General features: G+C 48.3%; 1 protein-coding gene across 2 annotated transcripts in view; it reads right to left on the bottom strand.

Moving 5' to 3' along the window:
- Positions 1-19,143, bottom strand: part of TOX2 (TOX high mobility group box family member 2) — a gene marked incomplete at its 5' end in the record, with an annotated part of 149,884 nt that overhangs the window by 75,851 nt on the left and 54,890 nt on the right. For both annotated transcript variants that reach the window (XM_083873445.1, XM_083873446.1), the window contains one exon: positions 12,561-12,626. In XM_083873445.1, the coding sequence (XP_083729571.1) occupies positions 12,561-12,626 (66 nt within the window). The remainder of the gene's footprint in view (positions 1-12,560; positions 12,627-19,143) is intronic.

Here is a 19,143-nt window from a genome sequence, read left to right as displayed (position 1 = left end):
AGAGCCACAATTATGACTCTTCCTTCACAACTACAGCTCCAAGAATTTTGTTCTTTTCCTCCCTTTTCCAAAGCAGAAGCTGTCATGTCACAGGAGCACAGAGGTGCTGGGGCTGTTAGGGAAAGCAGGAAGCACCAAGAGACTCGTGACAGAACTGAGAAATGGAATGTGGTGCATGGCCAAGTACCCAAATCCCCACTGTAGGTGTGAAAATCTCAGCCTTAAGCCTCCAAGATGTGAATTTTGGGAAACAAACAGATTTTATCTTTAACAATTTTAACAACTTTTTTCTTTAATAAAACCAGGCTGATATATGATATGGTATCTAAAAAAAGACAGGAACACACACATGGCTGGGAGAGGCTCATCTATGCCCTAAATCAGACACTCATCAAATTCCTTCTAAAGCATTAAGCAACCTGGACAAAATGAGCAGTGAGAGTAGGAACCAACCGTTTGGGAGGAAGGTAAAAAGGAAAACCACCTCATCAATAATCAAAATAGCAAATTTTCCCTAAAGTGAGGACAACTGTCCATCCAGGAGGACAGCCAGGGCATCAATCTGTTGCTCCCAGCCAGGAGTCTGTATCAAGGACCAACTCCAGAGCTGACACTGGCAGACCTAGAGGCTGTGAACAACATTTGTGGACACAGGGAATGGCTTTGCAGAGGAAAAGAAGGTGCAGGAGGGCTCACATCCACACCAGCCCAACCCTCATCACACGACCAGAAGGCCCAACCCAAGGCATAAGGTGAGAAGAAAACCCACCCCCAGCCCTCCAGAGGCCAAACCACCTTAAACTCTCCATTCACTGAGCAGCTGGAGAGGTGTTTCTGTTATTTTCACTGGTTTGGAAACACCAGGCAGAACCTGAATTGTCCCAAAAGACTGGGCAGAAGTGAAGAGTCAAAATGAGAGGGAGAGATGCTGATGGAGAGGAGGGGGAGGCTCTGGGCACAACAAGGCTGCACATAACAAAGCCAAAACATCAAGCCCATGGTAAAAATTCACATTTTCCCTGTGTAGTCAAGGGCTGCAGCTGCTATCTGTCAAATCCAAGCCCACACAAGGCCTAGATATTTCCATATCTGGGATGACTCAGAGGCAAGTGCTTCTACTGCCAATTCTGGTACCAAACTGGGCACCTCGAGTGCCACTTGGTGTTATCAAAAAGCATCAGCCCAGTCTGACCCCAATACAACAAAACAGAACACATCACTCTGAGGGAGGTTACTAGCTGAGTTTATCTGCAAGCTAAGCTGCATCAGCTTTCACCATTTCTCCTCCCATCCCTGTTCTTGGTGTCAGATAACAGGGTTCTCTTTCCAGACTGAATCAGAGTGAGAAAGAAGTCAAAAATCAAGGCTTGCATGGCCAAAAGGAGAAGAAAGCAGGTGTCTCTAACAGGGACACTGCAGCACTCCTCAATGCAGAAGTCTGAAAATCAGGGCAGGCAGAATTCCACATCATGTTCCAATCGCTGTGTTTCAAAAATTAAACACCATCACATGAGCTGTTCAGAGCACTCCAGAGTTTCCTGCACTTTATAGAGCATCTTTCTTTTTTCATTTTTCAATTGTTTTTGGATCACCAGCATCTCTGTCTGAACATGGTAAGATCCTTCTTAAAGTTGCATTCAGGTGCCCAGTAACTTGCTCTCAATACCAGTGTGAGTTCCCAGGCTTGCAGTGCCCTGACTTGTACCCAAAAACCATGACCTGCTGCCCCATCTGCTTGCAGAAGTGATGGGCACATCGTGCTGCAGCTGGATCCAGCCTGGAAACAAACACCTTTTGGATATTTGCTTCTAAAATACCCGAGGAATTCATGAAGCCTGGGAAAGAAAGCTTCTCAGGAGAAAAGCAGCTCCCATGGGGAGCCTGAGCCCTCAGTGCCACGTAGGTGTGTGGTTTTGTTTAGAAGTCATCTGGAATTCTTAAAATAAATTTGCTAAATTGTCTTCCAGAGACTGATGGCTTTTCTTTCTATTCTTTTTTTTCCCCTCCTTAATAAACTTTCAGGGGTATCTTTATTGTTATGTCTAATTTTAGCGAAAACGAACATTTCCTGAGATTCAATTCCTCTCATAATTGTTGGAAGGAAACTAAACTGTCTGCTGTAAACATTCAGTGTATTGTGTGAAAAGTATCTTTATTACAGCCCACTGAGAATACTGATAAAATTCCCAATCCTAGCCTTTCCTCACTTTTTTTTTTTTTTTTAGAGCTCACTCTTTTCTCTTACATACCCATTAGTGTCAGTTCAAACATTCTGCGGGCGAGATATGAGAACTTAAAATATATTATTTAACAATCAAGGGTGGAATAAAGACTTGTGAGTGGTAAGATCCTTTCTGCCTTCCTTTTTGGTGCTTTCTATTATAGAAAATGAGGATGGCTATTCCATTTGTCTGCATTCGTGCTCAGAGTTGATGTAAAAAAATCTCATTAGTTTAGTCTGACATATATTCAATACAGTCTATGTACATATTCTTTTCATTCTATTCTACAGCTACAAAATGATACTAAATTTCATCAGATTGGAATGAAAACTGTGGTCTTGGAACATTTCCCTTTAAGGGTCTTATATTTATTCAGAATTCATGAATCATTTTCCAGTAATACAACTATAATTATTCTTAAAGTGTTATGTTTGAAGGTTTAATATGAAATACTTGCAAAAAGCTCTTTTTCACTTTGATAGTTTGTAATCTTCATGGTAATCAGATCAGTTAGCTCCTTCCCACAGCAGCCAGGAAAATACAATTTAATATGAATCTCATACTCTTCACTCATGTTTTAATTAAAGTAATAAAAGCCAAGTCATATTTTGCCCTTTACGGTGTACACAGATGTATAGACCTGAGCTAGACACCATCAGACCCTCACTTTTGATGGCAGCTGATGGATTTGCTCCTTTGAGATAAGTTTAGTTCAGGCTGGCTCAGTGGTGTCAGTGATGAGTGAGACCCAGCACAGTCCTTGGCAGAGTTGCCAAACCGGTGATGGAACACGGACCAAACTTGGAGCCCATGGAGCTGGTGTGACAGCCATCCCTCAGCTATGTCCTGTGTCACAGCTCACCTCCCTGGGAACACCTCCCAGCTGCCTCTGATTTTTGGTTCACACCTGTGTGGTCTGGTGTCACCTGAGAGGAGAGATCTCAGCCTTCCCCAAAGGAGCTGGAGCACAAGGGAGTGGTGGCATTGTCCCCTGAGCCAGCTCAGGTCCCCTCTCTGCCCAGCCTCATGAGCCAGGGGAGGTCAGAGTGAGCACCTGGCTCTGAGCAGAAGGAGCTGGATGGTTACATTTGGGATACACAGCCCTCCTGTCCCTCAGTGCCTGCAGAGCCCTGGCATTATGGAATCACTCAGGCTGGAAAAGCCCTTCAATATCACCATGTCCAACCTGTGACCTATTGTCACCTTGCCACCCAGCCCAGAGCACTGAGTGCCATGGCCAGGTGTTCCTTGGACACCTCCAGGGATGTGGACTCCAAACCTCCCTGGGCAGCCCCTGACAATGTCTGACAACCCTTTCAATGAAGAAATTCTTCCTGATATCCCATCTAAATCCCCCCCTGGCACAGTAGGAGGCCATTTCCTCTTGTTCTATTGATATTTGCCTGGGACCAGAGCCCAATCCACACCTGGCTGTCCCCTCCTGTCAGGGCCTTGTGCAGAGCCACAAGGTCCCCTCTGAGCTCCTTTTCTCCAGGCTCAGCCCCTTTCCAGCTCCCTCCGCCCCTCCTGGGCTCCAGCCCCTTCCCCAGATCTGTTCCCATCTCTGGACCCTCCAGTCCCTCTCTGCCTTTCTCGTGAGAGGCCCAGAACTGGGCACAGCCCTCGAGGTGTCCCAGCAATGCCAGCACAGGGGACAATCACTCCCCTAATCCTGCTGTGCTTTGGATACAGATGCTCTGCTGATGGTCCTGCCCTCGTGGGGCTGGAGTGGAGCCCAACCCTGCACGTGCCCAGGGCTGACACAGAGAGGGACTCAATCTGTCATCAGCCAAGGCAACAGAGGGGCTTTCCTTTCTGCCCAGGCCTTCATCCAAATATTGAAGTGGAAAATAACATTTTCCTGCTGGAAGTAAGTGGCTCCTCAGTTAATCACTGTGTTGTGACAGCAGACCCAAACACCAGCTTGGGATGGGTCTGTGATGAGGAGGGAAGAAGTAATCAATCAGTTGGGAAAGGAAACCCCAAGAGCAGTGGGCTGGGTACTTTCTTCCACTTCTGCAGCCCACAGAGCTGCATTTCCACAAATAAACAGAGTTTTCCAGAGCAACTCCCCAGAGGTCCATCAGAGAAGCAAACCACCCTCTGCAGGAGCCAAGCCCAACCTCCCCAGCAGGACACAGGAGGAAATTCTTGCTCACCACAGCTCTCTGAGAATGATGGGGCTGCACTGTCAGAGCCCAGCATCAACCCTTGGCATGCACAGACGTGGCTCCTGTCACCCTGTGTCACAGCAGGAGTTTGGGGGACACGTGCCCAGGAATGAGCTCAGACAAGGAGCTGGAGGATCCAAGGGCACAAACAGCTGGTGGATAAAAGCTCTGGGATTGCCTTTGGCTGAAGTGACTCAAGGGCAGCCCAGGAGCTGCAGGAGCTGCCCAGAGGGGCTTGGTGAGGGTTCAAAGCACACATAAGCACCACACCAAGCTGAGAGCTGAGAGCAGATCCTCTGATCTGCTCTCTCCAGAGCTGCTCCAGGTTGCCCCCCGTGCACGTCTCCACCTTGCCCTGGGCCATGCTGACCATCAACACATGAAATTCAGCCGCCACAACAGTTTCAGTGTCTCCCATCCCTACCAAGTGCTCTGTGCCACCTGGCAAGTGTCTTCAGCTGTTTGAGATGCTATTTCTCTTTCCCTTTTTTCCCCAGAGTGAGTGCAATAGAAGCAGACCATCCATTTTGGTCTAGGAATGGCTCAATTGCATTAGTTTTTCACTCTGGGATGCTTGGTGGCTGTTTGTCAGACACCCTATTGCTAAAAACTTAAGAGTCCCTTGAGACTAAGGGTTGAAGGTGATGTTCACTCTGCTTGTAATACAAAGCAATTTTTTATTATTATTTTATTTAAACACTATAACTGGCCTTGCACAGCAGTAACACCTTCCCTTGCTATGACTAAGCTACAGGAATCACTTCCTGACTGCACCTTTCAAAAATTTCACTGTCACACAGGAGTTCATGCAAAATTCACAAGCCTGGATCATCAGCTGTAGTTGTGCTCAACTCCCAAACCCCTCCTGCAAGGGTTTCCATTAGCTGCTGATTATAATAAATGACATGTAACACTCTATTGTTCATTCTAAAATAGTACATGAGATTCCTCCTGAATCGTCTGCTGAGAAAGGCATTTAGTATCTATCAATGTCTCCCCTCTATTTTTTCTTCTCCAGCACAACACATGAAATTATACAGCATTACTCAAAGAACAGCAGGGAAAGAGCAAAATCTGTATCTTAGCATGGGGGCCTGCAGTGCACACTCCCAAACTCTGTGTAATCCTCTTTCAACTCTGAGTCTATACAAACCTCTCTCTTCTCTTCCCTTCACTAGGGGTCTTTTATCCACACATATCTGTATGTTCTTGCAGTATTTGCAATGTATCCTTGTAAAGGGATTGGGGAGTCATCAGTTATTTGCTTTCAGCTGTGCTCTGCCCCTGATGGGGCCAATTCCAGACTTCAAAAATACAGATTACTTGCAGATGGGAAGAGACCAAGATTTCTGCACAGGCACAAGAGAGTAAAGTCCAAAGAGCACACGACTGCTGGAGATTCAGGAGCACCAGAATTCTCCATGCCCTCCTTACAAAAGGAAGGCATATTCCCCCTTTTTTAAACTCCTCACTTACGTGTGACTGACCAACCTCTGGCATCATCTGCTCCTGTGATCAACAGATCAAGCCAAAAAGTAACGGAATATGGAGCCCCCAAGCCCCATCTCCTCAGTTATTGACTCAGAGGGTGGTGAAACACTCGCACAGCTTGCCCAGAGAAGCTGTGGATGTCCCATCCCAGAGAGGATCCAAGGTCAGCTTGGACAGCAACCTGATCTTGTTGGAGATGTCCCTGCTCCTTGCAGAGGGTTTGAATTAGATGCTTTTAATGGTGCCTTCTGTCCCAGTCCAGTCTGTGATTCCCTGGAAGTTAAGACAAGCTTCTTTGTGTGCAAAAGATTAATGAGAAACACCAAAGTTCATCAGGGGACTTGAGTGGAAATTGCACAAAGAATAACCTCACCACAGGCTCTAATTTTCTGTGCAGACCTTTCTATGAGACTCATGAGAGGAATGGCTCCCACCCTAAGGAATTGCTCAGCCATGCGTATGAACTCCTGGGTTCTTCCTGCCTTTCTTCTGGAGCAATCCCAGGTTTGAGGCAGTGGTGACCATGAACATCTTGTTGTGCCTTAAAGGACCAAGTGCTGAAAATTCCTCCAAATTCACACACTGCTGCTCCAGTGTCAGTGGGAGAGCAGCCCCACCACTGATGGACTGAAAATCAAAGTTGGTTCCATTTCACAGCTCCTGCTCTGGAGGGAGGAGCAAGAACAAGGGCAGGGTGCCCACACCTTCATTAGCAGCACCCAATTACCCTCACTCTGCCCAGGGCTCCACAGCCACTTCAGTCACTGTGTTGTGTCTCTGTGGTCCCCAGCAGGGATGGGGAACCCCTGCACTGACATGGGTCTGCCCCAGCCCCAGGTTTGTTTTATCAAGTGTTGACATTTTGCTGTGATTCAGCCAAGATTGGTGGGAGCAACACGTCTGCCAGTATTATGACAAGGTTTGAAGGCATATTTTACAGCAGAGGCTGCCAAGACAAGCTCTGTCTCGTCTGGAGCTTTAGCAGAACGCGAGGAAGGTATCCATAGCTTCCCACACATCATTAATTTCTAATTATCCCATCTTTGCTTTCTGCATTATCACTTATTTACCAAACACAGCTTTATTGGACCTCCGAGTTCCTTATAAGCAGCAAAGCCATTGTTATGTTAAAACCAATGTTCTAAATGTTATTTATTATTTGATAAACCTTGTGTAACCCTGAATGAGGACATTAAATGGCAAGAACACTACTTCAAAATCCCATTTTAAATAAGTCACCAAGACAGCTGTGCCTTTATAAAACACATTAGAGTGGCACTCAGAGCACATATGGCTCAGGGATATATACAAATTATACAATTTCTGTCATTCGATCAAATAAGAGGGACGTTTTGACCCCAGAAATGAGTCAAATGTAAGTTGTAATTCCAGCCCCGGTGGAGGCCCCGGTGGTAATGGATCCTGACGGCTGATCAAAGAGCCCTGACCATTTGACCCACCAGATCAGTGACTCACTGTATCTATTATGGCTAATACAGACCCAGCGCGGAGATATATGGAGGCAGGGAGATAAAGGGCAATAGATACAGGAGATAAATGCTGATTTATACACGTGCAGGCATGGGGACACCCGCAGATGGATCCCACGTGTGCCTAACCCCACACTCAGTTCATGCTGGAGCGTGGCTGAAGATGCTGCGGATGTGTGTGCACGTGATGAACACCATCTCTCCTAACTGCATCTCCCTTGAGGTGTCAGCAGAGCCCCTGTGCCCAGCTCAGGGCTCCCTGATTCACACATAGCCAGGGAAAATCCTCCTTCTGTTTTACACATGTCCATTGCCCCACAGAAACATGGCCCTGCCCATGGATTTGCTTTCTTGGCAGTGTAAGTGCCAACAGCCCATCCACAAGTTACCCCGTCTCACCCTAATGCCCAGAGCCCAAATTAAAGTCCCTTGTGCTGCTCTACACATCAGGTGATACACTTGACATCATCTGCAGCAGGTGTCTCACCAGGCTTGGGTGAAATCCTGCCCTCTTCAGTCACAGAATTCCAGAATGGATGGATGGGAAGGGACCTTAAAGCCCATCCCATCCCACCCCTTCCATGGGCAGGGACACCTTCCACTGTCCCAGGGTGCTTGAAGCCCTGTCCAGCCTGGCCTGGGACACTGCCAGGGATCCAGGGGCAGCCACAGCTTCTCTGGGCACTCTGCTTTTTCAGTTGTAGAATCCTGGAATGGTTTGGGTTGGATCTTAAAGACCCTCCAGTTCCACACCCCTGCCATGGGCAGGGACACCTTCCATCATCCCAGGGTGCTCAGGGCTGCTGTGCAAACCTGGCAGCCCAGACCTGACATTTTGGACACATGGATGGGCACCATGAGCCTGCCAGCACGAGCAGCACACAGGAACAGCATTAGGAGGAGGAAATGATGTGCAAAGAGCTTTGTCAATTTAACTCTCCTATTTTCAATTGAACTCTCAAATATTCAACACTTCATAGCAGTGGGTCTTGTCTGTGCCCTCACTGCTTATACAGTGTCCCTGGCCTGAACAAACCACAGTGGTGTTGAACAGCCTTTCCATGAGGAGTCACACAAATTAACTTGTTGGGACAGAAACAGGCTGGCTGCTCAGCTGGAATAAGCCATGCACTGAAATCTTCTGGGATTAGGCAGAGCACAGGATCCAAACTGTCCAGTGATAAATAGTAATCAGCTCTTTCCTCCTTCAAGCTGCCTGTTGCCCTGCCAGCAGCCAGAGATATTCATGGAGGGAGGGGAAATGCAGTAAACCCCCTCCCTAAGGCTTTCCATACTGTCCCCGCAGTGACCAGGTGCACAGTCACATCCCTGCTCCCAAAAGCCAAGGGACACTGATCCCCAAAGCCATGCCAGGGCCTGGCAGTCCTCACACCCTCATCACAGCATCCCCAGCTCCCTGACAAGGCAGCTCCTGCATTTCTTCACCCAGCACAGGGGATGATGATACCTCCTCACAGGGGATTCCCAGGCACAGTTAATTCATGTTTTTAAAGCACCTGTGGACTCTTCCTGCAAGTGCAAAAGTCTCAATGCCAAATAAAACCAACCTCATTCCTGCCCTGGAATTTCCCAACCTTTCCCTTTCCTGGTGTTACTCTCCTTATCGCAAAGATATTAATAAATATCTTTTTCCACTGATTTTGCAGGTGTTTTTATTTCTTTTCCTAGCACTGTTGCATTTTTACTAATCTTTCAGAGCACTTCATATCTGTGTATTCTTTGGGATTTTTCACATTACTTAATTCCTTGCCTTTGTTTGGGGAGGGGGGGTGAGAAAGACAAAAGGAAAATATGACAGGGGTGAGGAAAGATGTTCTGCTGACTCCACGAGACACAAGAGATACCTCACTCATCTTGGGGGTCAGATGTCCACGATGGTTTGATCAGATGTCAGCTTGCATTTATACCCTGGCCTCTGCTGGAGGTTGAATTACATTTCACATTTGACTCACTTCTGGGGTCAAATGTCCCTCCTATTTGATGGAACAAGAGGAATTATTTTCCCCAAGCAGGTTGTGCTGGTGTGAGCTGTCAGTGCTCCCATTATGTTTTAGGCTCCTTTATTTCTGCATTTTGTCCTCAGCTGAGTCCAACCCCTCTGGGATGACAAGAGCTGCACCATGGCACAAAAGCCAAACCAATAAGGAAGATGAGGGGAAGGAAGAGGGCACCTGGCTTCCATATGTTTTGGATGGTGTTTTGTGGGGGTTTTATGTGGGTTTTGTTGTGGGGTTTTGTTTCTTCTTCCCCTCAAGTTGGCAGCTTGGCAGGGAATAAAGAAGGAGAGACAGGAGGACCCTGGTCCTGGCTTTACCACACTCTAGCCAAGAGAAACTGCAGAAACCCAGACAAGTTTGGGTTGGAAGGGACCTTAAACCTCATCTCATCCCACCCCCTGCCATGGGCAGGGACACCTCCCACTGTCCCAGGCTGCTCCAAGCCCCATCCAGCCTGGCCTTGGACACTGCCAGGGATCCAGGGGCAGCCACAGCTGCTCTGGGCACCCTGTGCCAGGGCCTGCCCACCCTCCCAGCCAGGAATTTCTTCCCAATATCCCATCCAGCCCTGCCCTCTGGCAGTGGCAAGCCATTCCCTGCGTCCTGTCCCTCCATCCCTTGTCCCCAGTCCCTCTGCAGCCCTCCTGGAGCCCTTTTAGGCCCTGGAAGGGGCTCTGAGTTCTTCCCAGAGCTTCTCCCCTGGGCTGAAATTTCCTCTTGTCCTGAAGGAACCCAAGGGCTGTTGGATGTCCCACATGGGATGTAAAGGTATCTGGTAGTTCAGCAGCCTCTGAGGTGAGACTGTGAACCCTCCTGCTGCTGTTTAATGTACTCCTTTGGGTTACAACAGGTTTAGCAAACAATAAAAAACCATCTGGAGCCCCCATTTAAATAACAGTTGTGTCATTAGTGCTGAAGTCCTGGCCAGGGCTGTAAAACCAGCAAACAAGTGCTGATGTGCAGGTAAATAAAGGGAGGTGATGCACTAAGGAAGGTGAGGAGGAAGCTTTTCCTCATCCTCCTTGGCCAAAGCTCATGCTGGGTGTGAACCTGCAAGGCATGGAATGGGATCCTCACCTTCCCTCCCAGCTCCACTCCTGCCACGCCAGAGGAGGTCATGGGGGTCACTGCAGCCTCCCACAGAGCCCCAGGTGTCCCCTGCAGCCTTGTACTCCCTGTACCCCCAGCTGCTCTCTGACTGTCCCACACCAGCACAGGGAGGGAGCTGGACATGCAAAACAACGCAAATTTCCCCATTTATTTTCCATTTACTCTCTGGAGTGCTTTTGCTGGTGGAGAAAGAGCAGCACAGCCTCTGTGTATGAAGCCACCCCTGCAGTGAGGGATTCCTGCCCTCCTCTGCCCAGGGAAAGAAAGGATCTTCCTCCCTCTCCATCCTTAGCTGCTACTCCAAAATGGGAAATAAAGGTCAGCAAGCAAACAGAGAGCAAATGAAGGGTAAATTCCTGTTGCCCAGGTTACAGGGATCTAAGCTGGTTTGGTTGATCCTTCTCCAAGATCAAACTCAGGACATGAATCCTCTACTACATTGTAATCCCTCCTTTCCTTTGGGAGCCAACCCTCCTCCTCGAGGTGCAGGAAACCATTCCCAGCCCCACAGCACCCTTCTGACTTCCCTCTCATGCCCACCCTTGAGGGAAACGGGATGAGGTAGGTGCTAAGAAGGAAACTCAAATGGTCCATGCTGGCCATGGCTCTGCCCAAATCCAGCCTGGTCCTGCAGGGCACATCATGGCCAGGGCCTGTGGCTGGTCCCTGTGCCACCACTGCCAGCCCTTGCCAGTGAAATCCTTGTCCCCTGGGAGTTTTTAAAGGCAGAGTATCTACAACAATGCCCTGTGATCATCCCCAGCGTGTGGCTGTGCACAGCCTGGGGGCACAGGGCTGACCCCTGGATGGAGCACTTAAGGACACCCCATCCTTTCCCATATCTCCTCACCCTCTAGCAATTCCTGGCTCTAATGACCAACCCCACACTGTTGTTGGCTGAACACATATTTGTTTCTGCCCAATCTCTCAGTAGCACAAAGTTTGCTGTTCCCTCCCCACCCTGGAATTCCTCCTCACGCAAGAACAGCCTCTCCCCACACCATGGTGGTGGCTGCTCCCTGTGCCAGCTGCCAGAGCCAGAGCAGGAACAGCTCTCCTGAGCAATGGGCCAGGGCACTGCCCTGCTCCAAAGAGGCAAACCACAGGGTTTTCATGGGATTTCATCCCATTCCCAGTGGAATATGAATAGAGTTTAACCTCTGCTGCTGTTGGAGCACCATGTATGACTCACAAACTTTGTTACCCACAGTGATGTCCCAAAGCCCAGGGGCACTCTGTAAGGCTGTGTCTGTACTCAACAAAACAACCCAGCACAACCAAAAATGGGATACAGCAAGGAACTGCCACCTTCCCTCCCAAGGCTGCACGTGAAGAGTTGCTTCATGCTGAGGGTGCAGCACCTCCAACCATGCCAGGCCACCCCTGAGGGTGACCAGCTCTCATCTCCAGGTCAGGGGGACAGAAAAGCATGTACTGAAGTCCTTCTGTCTCAGCAGGACCTAAATATGGGCTTAACTTTATAGAACCACAGAACTGGCTTGGAAGATCACCTTGAAGATCATGTTCCAACCTATATAAAGGTTTAGGGCCCTACTCCGTGTTTTTTCCATGTGTATCCAAGCCCAGAGAAGGCTCAGGCACCTGCAAGACATGCACACTTCTATTCTAGTCCCCCACACATGGGTTTCTAGCTCCAAAACAGGAACCTTTTGATTCCTTTTTCTCCCCTGTTAATCCATTTAGCTACAGGAAATACTCCACATGAGGGAAGGAGACACCTGAGCTGCAAAACAATACTTGGAAAATTTGCTGTGTCCAGAAACACCAAATGCACCTTCATTTGGAGTGAGGGATGCTGAGGCAAAGCTTTTCAGGAGAGCCTTTCAGGAGAGCCAGGCTCCAGTGCCAGGCAGCAGCACCAATATGGAATTGCATCCCAATCCCCCCACCAAGTGCATCCCCTGCTCCTCAGCAGCAGCAGGGCTCTGACCTCCTCCATGGACACTCCTGATGTCCCAGGAGGGCAGATTCACACAGAGCTCCTGGAATTTGTGCTTTAGTCCCCTAAAAGTCCCACCCCAGCAAAACAACACTCACCTGATTGGCTGATAGAAACTCCTGGGCGTTGTCGTTCATCCCCATGTACATGTTCTCCCCATCAAACTAGAAAGGCAAAAGAAAGAGTTAATAAAATGCCATCTGCACACCACGCTCCTGTGCATCCCAAATGCCTTCCTGGCTCTTCACATCAAGAGCCAGAATTCCCAGAGGAAAACCCTGAGCTGCTGTTTGAACACTTTGGAGCGTGTGTGAGCACACCTTCATCCCAGTTATGGCAATGGGATGTGCTAACACAGCATGGATATGGGATTTTATCAGTGAAATAATGAATGAACCACTGCAAGTAAATTAGTCAAATGTGTGGACCCACAGATGCACCCTGCAGCAAAGATCACCCAAAAGGAGCTATTGCTAAAATTCCATAAATTAGATAGACCATCAATCTGATGTAAAAAGCCAACTTCCATCAATGCATGTGTCCAGATTTGGGCAGGTCTCATTCCATTCTCTTACAGACTTCTACAGAACCCCCAACACCAAAGCAAAGCTCCTTCAGCATTGCAGAATCACTCTGGAACATTCAGGAGAGGTCTCTGTGATGCCTTGGGAAGGCAGAGACTGACAGAAGCAGAGACTGGACAGAGCTGGAGAATAAAGCAGATATTTATTGAAAGGTCTCCAGGATCCACCTTGGGCATGACAAGACCCTGACCAGGGCTACACCCAAAGTGGACCCAAAATGGTCACAAAATGGACGAACAGTCACAAGGTCTCACACTTTTAGAAGTTTTGGTCTATTTGCATATTGGGGTTTAATTGTCCAATTCCAGCTCCAGGCTGTGAGGTCCCATCCTTCTTGTTCCTCCCTCCAGCCACCCTTGTTTGTGCTTTTGGGTCTGAAAGTTGTCCTTGGTCTTCAGCAGGAAAAGGGTTTGTTTTGTGTCCCTGCTGTGTGCAGAGCTGAGTGACACTGACTGTGAGCTCAGAACTGCACCCCTGGGCAGCACAGAATATGAAAACGTGAAAGCTGAAACTCAAGGCATCATTTGTGCAAAGCCTGACACATCCATCCCCTCATCTCCTGCCCTCCTGCCTGCTGTGTCAGGACTCTGCTCCATGGCAGGGGCTGGACAGCCTGAACACAGCCCATCCTCCTGTGTCCCCACAGCTCCAGCACAACCCAATTCCCAGCTGCCAATCCACTTCTCAGGCCACAAAACCCCCGTGGAGAGCCACAACTCCTCTCACTAATTAACTACAACGGGAGCTTTTCACTCGCTCTGATTCCAAAGGAAGGAAAAAAGCCCTCCAGGATTGTCTCTGGCTCCCAGTACGGCTGGGGCAGGCCTCAAGCCTGAGTTCACAAATTAATTATGGCAATAAAAACGGGCTGTGCCATAAAACACTCCCCAGACGAGGATGGAGGTACCAGCTGTGAGTGACACCTTGCACTTAACAAGGGGAAGAGCCAACCCTGCTGCCCTCACCAGCAGGATGATGAATTGGAGATTGTTCACCCCTCACCTGTTCTCTTGCTCTCTGATATGAGCCTGATTCCAGTTATGCCTTAACAGAAATTGGCCACATTAAGAGCAATAAAAGTGAAATCTAAATAAAACCAGGTGAAGGTTTTCAGCCTAGACAATTAATTACACTTCCATTTTTCAGAGTGCTGCAGGATTAGCTATTAAAGTCAGCAGAGTTAGTGAAGCCAAGTGGGGGCAACGGGGCTCTGCTTGGCCTCAGACATTCTCTAATTGCCAAACTGTCCTCTGGCACAGCAAGCCAATTAAAAGCTGCAAAATTGGAGCAGGTATGGTGGCACTCATTAAGCCACACCCGCAGCAGCTGGAACAGGGGGGCAGAGGATTCCTGTGCAGCTGCTGGAGCCTGTGAGATCCATCCGTGAGGCAGGAGCTGTGGGATGCAGTGAGCACTGGGACAAACAGAAGGCAGCTGGGTGCCATCCACCTTAACCTGGATTTCCCTCCAGCTGTCAGATGATCCCTGGCACAGCCCAATTCCAGCTGGAGCTTCCAGGAACCCAGAGCCAACCAGGTGTACAGCCCAAATTCCCTGTGACAACCCCAGCAGACACACCTGCACTGGCTGCAGAGGTGCCAGGGGTTGGTGGGGAATCACAGAACCTCTAGGGTTGGGAAAGCCTCTAGGATCACTGAGTCCAGCATTGTCCCAGTACTGCCAAGGCCACCAGTTAATGATGTCCCCAAGTGCCACATCACCTCTCATTAACCCCTCCAGGGATGGTGACTTCACCACTGCCCTGGGACACCTGTTGCAGTGAAGAAATTTTCCCTAATACCCAATCTAAACCTACTCTGGTGCACATGAGGCTGATTCCTCTCATTCTACCCCTTGTTACCCACGAGAAGACACCGACCCACACCTGGCACCACCTTTTTCTCCAGGAAAAAAAAAAATTACTTTAAAAGCTACATTCAGCAAACCAAAAGTATCCTTCAGTGGGCAGGCCCAGAGCAGGGCAAACCCTCCCCTTTCTCCACATCCTTCTGTTTGTCAGAATGGATTTTTTTATGACTTTCTACTGTTCCCCTACCTCCATTCCACAATTCCTTCTGCCCTTGATGCCTTCATAACAACTGTAATGAATCCTGCCCTCAGAATTACTGTTTCTCTGATTGCCAGCCTGAGCAGCGAGCCTGAAAATCAAGACTCAAAATGCAATGGAAACTTTGGAATTTCCCCACTGCTGATTGGATTTTTCCCCCTCTCCTCCAGGCTATGAAGGTGCAAACAAATTTATTAGAAATTCTCCCATCAGGATATTTTTTCAATTAGATGTTTGCCAGTTATGCAGCAGCCAGGTAGAGCAGATAAGTAATGTTCTCTCTCTCTTCTCATTATTGTTTTGCTACAGAATGCACTTCAAAACAATCAACTCCATCATTCTGGGTAGATTTATGGTAGAAACAGAAATTTTAATATTTCCCTTTGGTTAGAAATGTCTCCTCCCTTATTTTCTTCACTCTAGCTCCTGTTCCAGACCTGGATACAGCCATTCATCACTTTCCTTACCCCAAAATTACTCTCCTTACCAACGTGTGCTGAATGATGTGGCAGGGATCATTTTCAAGTCCTAATTCAAAAGGAACATCCTCTCATTGTCTTAATCACCCTTTTGCTTGGTTGCAATTACTTAATATTATTATTCTTTGGTTAATAGGAGCAGCCTATTAAACAAATCAGTGGCTGATTCTCTCCTGCCTGAAATGAGCACAAAGCCAGGGAGGGAAGGGAAAAGAAAAGAGGGAAAGAAAAAGGGAAGGGGGAGAAAAAGGTGGAAGCAAAAGGGAAAGGGTGAGAGAGAAGGGAGAGTGCCCCAAATTCCACCAATTCTGGCAATAAAGTCAAATGAACACCACCAAACTTGGTCTGCAGGTGACAAGAACTCTAAGCCCAAGGCCAGGCAAGATTCCATCTTGTGCCACAGGAGGTGGCTTTGCCTGGCTCTGATGGATGAGGACAGGGATGTTGCCAACCCCATCCAGAGAGGGGGTTCCAAGGACATCAGGGTGATGGAGACCAAGCCACAGCTGCAGCCCTCCATGGGAGAACCTACTGAGTATTTTGGGTCCAAGCAAAAGATAGAAGTGTGAGAAAACACCCTCTGAAATTCAGGTTTTCATGGAGAATTTTATTAAAAGTATAATTCCTTTACTACAGCTCTTCCAGGGGAGCTGCAGCTGGCACTGCTCTATCAGCCCATAAACAGAGCTCAATTCAGATGTTGTTGTACAAAGCACTTTTTAAATTTTACTGCTTTTCTAGACTCACTTGGGTTTGTTATTTTTTGCTCCACAGCATTATTTTCAAACCTGTAAACGTGCCCAGAGGTCACACAGGTCTCATGTCAGCCAGATGAATATGAACAAGAAAAACAAATGCAGGCAGCAGGCTGGGACAGACCCCAAAGTGCAGCAGCTGTGGGATCTCCAGCTCTGTGCAAACAGGGAGAACAAATGTTTGCTAACTGGGAAGGGCCCAGTAGAAAGAAACACAACCTCCTGCCAAGATTCCAAGAAGGTGTTACTTTTTCCTGGATGGCACTGCCAGCTTGTACAGTTTTATTATGAATCTCGTCACATCCTTTTTGTTTTGTGAGGGCCACAGGCTGAGATGGAAACTTCAGTTCTGTAAGAAACTGGGTTTGGGTTGGAAGAGACCTTAAAGATCATCCAGTTCAACTCCCCTGACATGGGCAGGGACACCTTCCACTGGACCAGAATATGTGGGCAAAATTCATACCAGTAATACCTTCTGTGATACCTGTAAGATCTCAAAAGCCTTGCAAACTTTTTATTTAATTTTATTTTATGTGTGGTGGGTTTGGGGTTTTTTTTTTTTGGTATGGGCTTTTTTTTTTTTTTTTTTTTTTTGGAGGAGTATTACCTAAATTTTGACACTCATTTTTGGCAATACTAGACCAGAGCACCTTAACTGCAAGTCCACTGAGGTTCTAGAGCTTGAGAATGTGGCCTCTTAATACAAATCCAGCAGTAATTAAGAGCCATCACCATCAAGGAGCTACTAAATCACCAGGTAAGAACAAATTGGGTTCCTCCAGTGGTTCCTACTCTTCAGACATGCCTCTGGTCTGCCTGCCTGTACCAGGACACAGGAGATGGGCTCCTCTCATGACAACCTCACTCCCAAACTGGCTGCACTGGGGTGCCACATTTCATGGGAGATTCTTGGGATGCATCTGGGTTTGTTTCCCAGCAAGCTACACCTCAACCATCACCAGCACCAAGACAGAGTGAGCCAAAGTAATGCCAAGCAAGGAATGCCTTTAGGTTTTTAGTGAATAAAAGTTAGGACCCAAGAAAACTTGTGTTACACAGTTAATCTCTATTTAATACTCCTAATTTTAAAAATAGCAACAACAACAACAACAACAACAATAATAATAATAATGATAATAATAATAATAATAATGATAATAATAAATTGCAGCCCATGTGTTGCTGAGCTTCACTTAGCCGCTTCAAAGGGCGCCATTCCCACTACGGGAAAACATAACTCTTCTTTAGAAAGTGTTTTATCACAATTCACTTCCATCAGTATCATTTTTGTGGCACATTCTGCTGTAAGTGCATTTTGGCCATGGTGCTTCCAAGCCCTGCATCCCCACGGTGCTGCTCCTGCACACCAGGCTCAGCCCTTCGGGGGATCCACACCCAGGGATGCTGGTGCTGGTAAGGATCCTCCTCTCTGTACACATCTCTGGGATGTGAAATCCTCACCTCAGCCCTGCCAGTGCTGCTGAGCTGCCACTGCAGATTCCTGCAGGAGTAATTCAGCATCCCACCTCTTCAGGGAATACACGGCTGAGGTTAGCTTAATCTCTTTAACTGCAGTTCCCCCATTAAGGTCTTTACACAACCTCTGGCCCGAAGTGATCCACTTAGCATTATTTATTTGTGTGCTGAAATGCTCGGGCAGCCCCTGGGCTGATCCTGCCGGGGAGGGTCAGGAGTTCAGCAGGAGATTTACGGCTCCCCCCCAGGAGTGCCCTGCCAGGGAGGCTCTGCACGTCCATCCAGGCCGTTTGTTTGGGGACAAATGGCATTAACAGGGAGCACGACCCCACAGCAGGTGTCAGAGGCACAACACAAACGCAGCAGCCACAGGAGCCACAGGGGCTTTGAGGGGCTGGGTTTGCTACAAGCACTGAATATCCTCACACATTATCCCAGGGGAAATTCAGCTCGACACAGTTGAACTCTCGAGGTTTAAAGCCTTGCATTAAAAAGTGGCTTGTTTGGTTGATTTGTTTGTTTTAAGAACAGTTTACAAGTAGGATAAAAAAACCTTGTAGAAGTTTTCTCTCAAACACAGCAGGAGGAGGAAACCTGCAGAGCTGGTGGGGCCAAGGTGCGGTAGAGGCTGTCAAGAATCTACAGCCAGGTGGGACAGGAGGGAATGACCTGCACCGGCCTGGACACTGATGGGCTGAGTATTCAGAAATTCCTAAACAGGAGCATCTCCCTTGGAAAAACTCATCTGAGAAGGTCTCACACTGGGATGGCCACAAGGAAAACATAAAATCAACCAAGGAAATCCTAAGGAACCCCCAGTGCCAAGTGACATTCACCTTCCTGCTCTAAAACAAGGTGAGGGAACTTTGGGACTCTCATGACACCAAAGACATTGAGGAGCTGGAGGGTGTTCAGGGAAGGAGACAGAGCTGGGGAAGGGCTGGAGCACCAGGAGAGGCTGAGGGAGCTGGAAAGGGGCTGAGCCTGGAGAAAAGGAGCTCAGGGGGGACCTTGTGGCTCTGCACAAGCCCCTGACAGGAGGGGACAGCCGGGGGGGTCGGGCTCTGCTCCAGGGAACAGGGACAGGAGGAGAGGGAACAGCCTCAGGCTGGGCCAGGGGAGGGTTAGATTGGAGATTAGGCAAAGTTTCCTCACTGAAAGGCTTGTCCAGCTGTGGCAGAGCTGCCCAGGACAGTGGTGTCTGCCCTGACACCATCCCTGGAGGGATTTAAAAGCCCTGTGGATGTGACACTTGGGGACATGGGTCAGAGCTGGCCTTGGCAGTGCTGGGTCAGTGGTTGGGCCCAACAATCTCAGGG

The sequence above is a fragment of the Zosterops lateralis genome, assembly GCF_965231275.1.
Source record: "Zosterops lateralis genome assembly, chromosome: 16".
NCBI classification, from domain to species: domain Eukaryota; kingdom Metazoa; phylum Chordata; class Aves; order Passeriformes; family Zosteropidae; genus Zosterops; species Zosterops lateralis.
This window is presented reverse-complemented; position numbering and strand designations above follow the sequence as displayed.